The sequence below is a fragment of the Octopus bimaculoides genome, chromosome 3, assembly GCF_001194135.2.
Source record: "Octopus bimaculoides isolate UCB-OBI-ISO-001 chromosome 3, ASM119413v2, whole genome shotgun sequence".
Lineage (NCBI taxonomy): Eukaryota > Metazoa > Mollusca > Cephalopoda > Octopoda > Octopodidae > Octopus > Octopus bimaculoides.
Genome location: NC_068983.1, coordinates 149,598,407 through 149,608,553, shown reverse-complemented (window position 1 = coordinate 149,608,553; position 10,147 = coordinate 149,598,407). Strand labels below are relative to the sequence as shown.

At 34.6% G+C, this 10,147-nt stretch overlaps 1 protein-coding gene across 3 annotated transcripts in view; it reads left to right on the top strand.

Moving 5' to 3' along the window:
• The window catches only part of LOC106876672 (nuclear exosome regulator NRDE2), a 30,528-nt gene that overhangs the window by 10,547 nt on the left and 9,834 nt on the right, over positions 1-10,147 (top strand). For all 3 annotated transcript variants that reach the window (XR_008263749.1, XM_014925307.2, XM_014925306.2), the window contains exons 4-8: positions 1,391-1,529; positions 2,477-3,459; positions 5,983-6,237; positions 6,896-7,347; positions 8,158-8,908. Coding sequence is in view for 2 of the 3 variants with exons in the window: in XM_014925307.2 (XP_014780793.1) it covers positions 1,391-1,529; positions 2,477-3,459; positions 5,983-6,237; positions 6,896-7,347; positions 8,158-8,908 (2,580 nt within the window). In the remaining variant the exon portion in view is untranslated. The remainder of the gene's footprint in view (positions 1-1,390; positions 1,530-2,476; positions 3,460-5,982; positions 6,238-6,895; positions 7,348-8,157; positions 8,909-10,147) is intronic.

Sequence of the window (10,147 nt, the reverse complement as noted above, 5' to 3'; positions counted from 1 at the left end):
TATATATATATATATATATATATATAAATTCAGAAGAGTGGTATAACAAGGCACCGATATTTACTGGAAAATAGCAATCGATATAAATACGACGCTATTGTATAGCTTCACTGAGTATATACTGGCAAAAATGCGTGTGTGCAACAAACATAAAAAATTTGTCTTACCTGTAGGAAGAACATTCGAAAATGGACAACCCAGATTAAGGATAATATATACATACATATCTCCAGCTATAGAAACAATGCCAAAGTGGACATTAGAGCCTAATGCAGTCGCCTGTCAAACTGTCCAACCCATGCCAGTATGAAAGATGGATGATAATGATGATCAGGAACAGGTATTGCTCTATGGCTAAGAAGTTTGTGTTACAGCCGCATGGTTTTGGGTTCAATTCAATTATTAGGCATCTTGGATATCTTCTACAATAGTTCTTCACCAACCGATGCCATATCAAAGAATTTGGTGGACAGAAACTGCATGAAACTTGATAAATATATTTATTTAATCCATAACTAGCTTTGCAGAGTTTTGTCAGTGTACATGCATGAATATGCATCAGTGTTATATAATTCATGTTTGTTACTGCTTAAGTGAGGCATTCATGTTGACATAATGGCTGAATCTTCTGCTCTTTTGAAGACCTGTGGAATAAAGATATCCCTTACTTGAAAAATATATGAGGGTTGGTAACAGGAAGAGTTGTGTGTGTTTTGAGGTTGGTGGGTGTGTGTTTCAAGGTTGTTCTTGGTGACTGAAAGTAAAATGTGTGTCTTCAGTGAAGCCAAAATCCCTCAGAAAATCTGCATCTTTTGTGGGATCTAGAAACAGTCCTGGCATGAGATATTTGATTCATAAATAGAGAAGTGAAGTATTTAGTTCATAGAGAAGTTACCTGACCACCAATCATTTTAGATTACTGGCACTCTGTCGGTTATGACAACAATGGTTCCAGTTGATCCAATTAACAGAACAGCCTGCTCATGAAATTAACATGCAAGTGGCTGAGCACTCCACAGACTTGTGTACTCTTAATGTAGTTCTCAGGGAGATTCAGCGTGACACAGAGTATGATGAGGCTGGCCCTTTGAAATACAGGTACTACTCATTTTTGCCAGCTGAGTGGATTCACTGAAATGATATAAGTAGAATGTGATTTATCTAAGATGTTTTTGAAAGCATTTTTTCCCATTTCATTAGTACTCTCTTCTTAAATAGCTTAATCCTTAATTCATTGTAAGCCATCATTTTATACCTATAAAAATATGTGTAAATGATCCTATCCAATTATACCTTTTTAGTCCTGTTTTAAATCAGTGGTATTTTATGTTTGTTGAATAAATGAACAGTGGCAAATTAAATAAAACAATTTGATCTTTTTTATTTGAAGATGGTGATTCTAAGAAAAACTCAAGTCATCGGAATACAGAAAATAGTCACTCACTTAAGAGAAAACATAAATCCAAGAAACACAAGCATTCTAAAAAGTATAAAAAATTAAAGTATGGAAAAGCTGATAAATATGGAAAGTAAGTATGAATTATTTATCCATGTGAAAATATTAACTAACACAAATTGTTAGTGCATGTTTCTTATCAGCAGTATGAATAAGTAGGTAGTTACTGTGTTACCTTCTCCTTATTCAACAGGCAATGGATGTTCTGGTTCACGATGTTTATCTATTATACAGTTACTATAGTAACAGTTATATAGACATGGATATCTGACATAAAATTTGCTGATGATGGCTGATAGTAATAATAACAACTTTATTGTATACAGTGTTCAGATGCACTACAACTCCACTTATTTCTTATTTTTATTTTCCTAAAATTTTCGTTGCTTCTTGCAACCATTGAAAAGGTTGTAAGATGCAATGAAAATTTGAGGAAAATAAAAATAAGAAATAAGTGGAAATTTTACCGGTGGGTGTGTTAAATTATAAGGCACAAAAAGAAAATTGCTCTCCCCAAACACAACAGAGTATGCTTCAACACACGAACTCACATAAAGAATCTTGCAAACCAAATCCAAAAATGAAATATAATTGCAAATGTTTGCTGTTAAACTTCAAGCTTCTTAAAATATTTTCTGCATTTCTATACATCCCACTTTGAGAACCAAAATTTCAATGTCAAAAAAAAGTTCATCTTCTGTATGTCTTAAAAATTGTTTTAAATAGAACTATACCTATACACTAAATTCTTCACTGGCTTTAATGCTGATTCTGTTACTGCTTTTAAAACCCTCATATATGACCTGAACCATTCATATGTAATTTTCTCATCGCTCGACAGGCTATGAATTGTGCAACTCTAATTCCTTGTCTACATTGATAAATACAATATAGCGTTGCTTGTTATTAACTGACAACTCTTATTTTTGTCACATCAGAAAAACTACCTCTTTATTCTACTTTTTTTGCTTGATCCAAAGCATTTATTACAATTAAAAGGGTTTTTTTCTTTCTTTCTAGAAATCTTGCTGAACTCTATAAAGGTGTTCCTGGTCAAATTTTCCTTGGAGATAATGTCAAACCGTCTCTTGAAAACATCTTCAGGATTGACTGCAAAGCTGATACTAACATCTGGACTTATGGTTCTCTTTACAAATTACATGTTGCTAAATATTTTCAGTGTTGCAAATTTTGTCTCGGACTGACAGATAACAATGCTCGATGTTTATTAAGTAACCGAACTACACCATCTTCAAGTGAAATCAAAAAATTAGTAACTAAACGTTACTTTGATGCTGACAGTTTGAAGCAAATGATTAGTCCTTCACAGAAAACCCAGCGGTGTCAAAATGTGAAACAAACTTCTGATCTCCTTCATAAAAATGTCATCTTGTTGACAGATGATGATGTTAATTCTGGGCACGACAACCCTGGTCATCTTGACGTAGCTTTGAATCAACAGGTGAGTGACACCAACACTGATGTTGAAAACAATATTAGTATAGCAACTAGTAGCCCTGTGCTGGAGAAGGTTGCTTACTATAATAAACGACTACATTCAGAGTCACATAATGTATCTCTGTGGTTGGAGTTTGTGTCATTCCAAGAAACTTTTCTAGAGAAGCACAGCAAAATGATGTTTGATGATAGCGTCCAGCTTCTTTCATTTCGTGGTGTCCTTGAAAAGAAAGTGGCTATTCTAGATAAAGCTATTGAATTTAACCCTCATTCAGTTGATCTAAAGGTTGCTCGTTTAAAACTGTGCCACGATCTATGGGAACCAAACAAAGTTCAGGATAGTTGGGAAAAACTCCTCTCTAAACACAGCACTGATTGCAGTCTGTGGAAGAATTATCTGCTTCAGCGCCAGTGCAACTTAACTACATTCAGTGTGCTCAAAGTTACCAAACTCTACCATAAGTGTTTCAAATGTTTACTAGAAGCCCAAAATTCTGAAAGCTGCCCACAAATGTTAAAAAACACTCTGAACAAAAATTTATTGGGTAAGTGTATTTGAATTTTAGGGTTACTGTTTATATGTTTATATCAGTTTTTAGCTTCCATTTTTCTGCAGCTTAATCAAATATAATTAAACTGAGCAATGTTACTTCATGTTTTTTGTTCTCCAACCCAGTAATTTTTTTCTTTACATTTGATTTTATTACTAACTGAAAATAAGTCTCTCTCTCTCTCTCTCTCTCTCTCTCTCTCTCTCTCTCTCTATCTCTTTTTCTCTCTCTCTCTCTCTCTCTCTCTCTCTCTCCCCCTTTTTTTTAATGAGTAGATGGATGAAAAAAAAATGCAATGGTACACAAATTAACATCTGGTGGTTTTGTGGGGGCTTTTTTGTTTACAATAAATATTATATTGTAGCCTTTATATCTGTGGTTTATTGTAGTATATATTCATAAACATTTTATCAAATATTAAAAAAGTAAAAGATTTTGTCTTCATGACTCTTTCAGAATTATACTTTGACCCTTAGGCTGAAAATTACTATTAGTTTTGTGTACTGTTTCCTTCTGTACTATGAGTGGAGTGGGTGAAATCTCAAGTCAGAAGAGATTTTTCAGCACAAGTTAAAAATAAAACCAAGTCATGTTATTTGGTTTGCTATTATCTTATCTCTGTTGTACCCATTCAAAATACCATTTGGTAACATCCATCGACTCTTTACTTGACCAGATTAATGAGGGAGTTGTTGGTTACAATGTACCTCTGTTGTGTACACCCATGAATTCTATTTTCTATGACACCTATTTGTATTGACATTGCTTAACAGTACAAAGTATTAAATTAAATTTTTACCCACTCCTTTCTTATATATTGAATATGATCAGTTCCCAAACCTATTGACACATTGTACTCTCATCAACTATCAGTTTGATTTTTAAGTTGTTGGACTCTGGACCGTTGTTTCAGGTTTAGAACATCTCTGCAGGTCCTTTGCAAGTTATTCTACATGTTTCAGATTGTTAGTTCATAAAAATTTCACAAAGACATCTTAACCTGAACTCCTACATTAATGACCTAAGAGCTGTAATGAATATTTTAGGCTGAAGACATCTGTATAATTCTTAACTGTAGTCACTGTCAGTCTTAAATTTGCATACTGTACCCTTTTACGTGGCTTCTACTGCTTTCACAAACTCTCTTCACATGGTGTTTTTATTGTTTACCAGACAACAGAGTGTGGAACCTTATCAAGGGCCTTTTTGGGATTGATGAATGCAAAATAGAATGACTTGGTTTTTGCTCTAAGCAAATTAAAATTACCTTGGATAAGACTACTTTCAAAACTTGATCCAGTAATAGATGTTCTTCTCCATTACATAATTTTTGGCTCTGTAGCAATTTATATTAATAACATCTTGCACTACCAGGCAAGTAATCAACTAAAGCGGGAACCCCTGCATGCTTGCTCAATCTGCTAGAAATACCAGTGAAATTTCTTTCAACTTACACTCTACTTTCTCAGAAGAGGGGATATGTTATATCCAGCATGATATAGTCTTGAATACACTATGCCATAAACAAAGACTGCATGCTCTGGGCTAGAATAGTTTTCTTCATAGGTTTGCTCATTTATGGTTAACCTGGGGGTTAGAGTTACAATAACAACAACCAGGCAAGTAACAAGCATTATTCTACCTATATAACCTGATGCTTTCAACATCCCAGTAACTGTCCCTGATTAACTTATCATTTTTCTTACCTTCATAATCTTGATGGTTTGGTAAATATAAACTAAAGAAATACAATTGTTCAAAACATAGGCTAGGCTTATAAGATCTTTGCTTCTTTAAAACAAAAAAGTTACTTCAGGCAATGCAATCAATTCAATTTTCGTTCTGAAAATGCCCATTTGTAGCTATAAGATAGAATACAAATTTATCTAAATATTTTTAGGCCTCCATTCACCTGAGAACCCTAAGCCTTTTCCTCTTTCTTTTTTTTTTTTTTTCTGTCATCACTGAGGTAAATTGGGACAGATATAATTTTATACAAGATTAAGTGATTAAGTCTCATTAATTATCTAAATTAGGCGATGAATTGGCACAGTTACACTATTCATTCTGGCTCTCTGCACTCTAAGTTCAAATCCTGACATTGTCACTTTTTGTTTTTCATTCTTTCATGGTTGATGAAATAAAGTAGCAGTCTAAGACTCTAAGACAGTAAGTTAAAGGAATTATTAAAACATTAGTTGAGAGGTGTTGCAGTTATTTGTTCTAGCTCTTTGCATCTGAGTTCTTGGGTGGTAGACAATTTTTTGCCTAGTTTAACACCACCCTGTAATCCTTGAGTGTCTTTAGTAGAGTTTACTTCATCACAAGTGTTTAGGTCAACTTTACAATTCGAAGATAACTTCCTCCTCCCTCCCACCAGCCTCAGAGGCCCCAAGGAATTAAAGAATCAGGGATGCAGCCCTCCCTTTCTTGACCAAGGAGTAAAAACAAAAAATATTTTATGATGACACTTTATATTCTTGCCATTTTAATGTTTTTCTTATCTTGTATTTTCAGACATATTTGTCCAGTATTGCTGTTTCATGCTGCAGACTGGTTTTACTGAAAAGATGGTTGCATCATTACAGGCTATGCTTGAATTTAACCTATTTTGTCCAACTTCAATAGAAAAGAGCAGTACTGAAGATCGTATTGCTGTTTTTGAGAGCTTCTGGGACAGTGGTGTTGCTCGATTTGGTGAACCAGGTGCTGAAGGCTGGAAGTCATGGGTTGAAACAAAATCTTGTACAAAGGATACTTCTTATCGCTCAGGTTGTTATATATATTTTGGTTTATCTTTTATGTATGCTACTTGAACATTTGTGTGTGTGTGTGTGTGTGTGTCTTTGTACACACACACATTGATAAACTGGTTTTTGAATTGATATTGTGAGAAGTTTAATGGATGTAAAATAGATATAAAACTGGTAAATTGGAAAATAATTAAATTACTTGATAATAAAGAACAAAAGAAAAAGTATCTTTTAAGAAGTCATAACGTTGTATCAGGTTATAAACATGACTTGAAATGCTTTACTAATCATTGGATCTTATACAAACAGTCAAGAACTTAACTATATACATTATACTTTCTGTTGCTGATTTCCGTGGGCATCAACTTCCTTGTGTAAGATTTGATCTCATTACCATTAAAGCATTGGTTAGTTTTGTACTCCACCACAAACTCCATTCTCTGCCAGCACTCTTATCTGCTCTTTTGTCAGGTTAATAGGGTGTAGTAACACAATGCTTTGCCTAGTTCACATTGCTACACCAGAAGAAGCTATCATTATATCATCTCAGCAATTGTAAGCTTTCCTGTTTATTGATCATGTGTTTTTTTTTTTAAATATTCAGTTTTTATATGTTGTTAGTTGCTGTCTACTATTTATTCGTTGATATCTTTTGTGTATTTTTGATTCTATTAAAGTGTCAATTGATGACATTGAAGAGGACATAATTTCACAAAACAAACCCCAATGGCAGACGTGGCTGAATATTGAACAACTTAGAGAATCTGTACACTGGCTGCCATGGCGACCTGACACCAGTGCTGATGAGACACTAGAAGACTGTGAGGACCTTGATCGCTTGGTGCTGTTTGATGATATAGCTCCAGTGTTGATTCAATTTGATGATGACAGATTAAAACTGATGCTACTAATTCATTCCCTCTATCTACTTGGGGTCTACAGAAATGAACAGCATTTTCTGCTCCTCACATTCCTTCAAAAGTGGTTTATCTCCCCACTCACACTCATTGACGTTCCACAAGCTGCTGTTCTAGAGACCGGTTTAACATTTGAACTTTTAAGTGGGAATAAAGCTAGGCATGAACTTTTCCAAAAATTCGTTGATAATATTTTCCAGCAAGCTGTTAAGGTAGGTTTGATTTTCAAATTATCGTTTATCAAAATAAATTATCATTTATCAAAATGTTAATTAATCTTTTTCTTAATCTTTTTCTAAACCTCAGCAGAGTAAAAGACCAGTGTTTAATTCTGATCTAGTAACTTCATTTGTTTTCTTCTCCTTTTGCATAATGTTACAGTTGACTTAATATTTAAATGCTGTGATAACCCAAATAGATAGAGCAATGTTGTGAGGCATTTGAGTAGCTAATTGAACACTAAATTCAGTATTGAAGATATGGTTTAGTTTTTATCCACATAATTGCATTATCTTTTCTATGTGACCCAGTGTTCCTATTGTGATGTAACAATTGCATCTGCTTTCCATGCTTGCATCAGCCAGACACACTTTTCTGAAGCAAATGCCTTTCCTGTTACCAATCCTCACCCGTTTCCAAATAAGGTAATATTTTCACATTGTGGACATGTTTTCACAAGAGGTTTGAAGCTAAGGGCACTACCTGTCTGATGCTCATTTGCAACTATTGCTCTATGCCAAGATAAGGTAAGGCAGGCAGAGAAAGAGAGAGAGAGGCACACATCTGTGATGGGATTCTTCTTAACTACACAGTGTTGCCTGTGCCTAATTATAAAACCTTACCTCCCTCCAGACACAATTTACAAATAACCTATTAACTTCATGTTGAAATTATCATCAGGACAGCCATTTTTTTATAATTGCATAGGTTGGATGGATTTGTAATACTGCAGCTTTCTAAACATTTATGTCTTGCATTGTATCTTCTTATGAAGTCTGATAATTTCTCTTCTATTTTAATAGGTATTTTCAGGTGAGAACCAAACTGCTATCACTTTGTTATGGTTAGAACACCATTTGTCTTTATTACGGAAATCACCATCTGGTACTGATAAAACATCTTCAAAAGACATTCACAAGTTTGCCAAATCTTTACTAAAAGAGAACCATAACAGGAATAATTTAATTCTTTGGAATGCATTTGCCCGGCTTGAATGGGAATTGGGCCGGAAAGAAGAAGCATTTAATGTTATAGAGACAGTTTTGGTTATGCAAGGAACCGATCTGCTTCAGATCAAAGATCCTTGGGAAGGAGCTGGCATCTGTGCCTTATACCACACATACATAGATATTCTTCTTGATCTGAAAACTGATTCACTGCCACCATGTTCCAGCAAAGAGTGTTCTTCTCAAGATTTAGACAAATCTCGGTGGGCCCTCATTCATTTAGCAGAAGGTACCAAGCTAAATGTAAAAAACTATATTTTAAATACAATTTCACCAACTATGGTTCTGAAAACCCGGAAGAAATTTGATGAGATCTCTGAACGACTTTGGGGTCAATTCCAGCAGTCCACCCACGACAAATTGACCAGCATCTGTTACTTTCATACAGAGTTTCTGGAGTGTTTTGCCTTGTTTGAATATTGTTTCAATCGCCTCAGTGCTGCTGTGTCTTTATTGGATTCTGTGCAGAATCAGTTCGAACATTACTTGAAGAAGAATGAGACAGGTATTCATACACAAGAACTACCCTTTCTTGAAAGTCCAGCAGGTATATATATATATATATTTCTCTCTTTTTATCATTTCTTTTTTCTGTATCATTCAGTGAAATTCATTCCTAAACTAAGTACACAAGAGAGTTTTAATTTTTTGGAACATTAATATTACTAGCAGACCCGACAGTTTTATTAATGACAGAAAATGGCATATCAAAACAATGAGAGAAACCATCATCATCATCATCATCATCATCATCATTTAACGTCCATTGTTCATGCTGGCATGGGTTGGACGGTTTGACTGGGCTGGCACATTGGAAGGCTGCACCCTTGCAATAATGTAAATATGAGTATATACACACAATTGAAGTACTTGAAGTATCAGATATAGTTGTAATGTCTCAGTTGAAAATATTGTCCACATAATGTATCATCATAATGTCTGTGTGTGTGTGTGTATGTATGTATGTATGTATGTATGTATGTATGTATGTATGTATGTATGTATGTATGTATGTATGTATGTATGCATGTATATGAAGGTACGTACATATATGTACATATATATGCATATACTCATATATTATTTATATATATATATATATATATATATCATCATCGTCATTTAACGTCCATTTTCCATGCATGCATGGGTAGGACAGTTCACAGGAGCTGGCCAGGTAGAAAAACTACCCTCTGCTACTATGTCTGTTTTGGCAGCTGGATGCCTTCTCTAACACTAACCACTCTGCAGTGTAGACTGAGTGCTTTTTACATGGCACTAGTACAGACAAAGTTAGTTTTAGCTTGATTTTTACAGCTGGATGCACTTCCAAATGCCAAACACTTTACAGGGTGGACTGGATGCTTTTTACAGTGAACAGTTTTTGTGGAAATTGGGTTCTCAAGGTAGTCATTTTGGGAGCTGTACTTTTGTGATCCTTTCTAACAATTCGCATAAGAGTCTGAAGGTCCCTATCTGAAAGTTTTGGTTTTTTTCCAGAGTTTTGTTTTGATGAGGAGGTTTTTCCCTCTTTCTCAAAGGCTGTCATTACTTTCGAGACAGTACTTCTTGATACACCAAACATTCCAGCTGTTTTCGTTACGCTAGCATCTGCCATATGAGCACCAACAATTTGACCTCTTTGAAAGTCCAATAGATCTGTCATTTTAATAAATTTTAATTACTTTTTTCTGTTGATATCTGAAAAGAAACAGCAATTTTAGAAAAACATCATCATCATCATCATCGTTTAACGTCCGCTTTCCATGCTAGCATGGGTTGGACG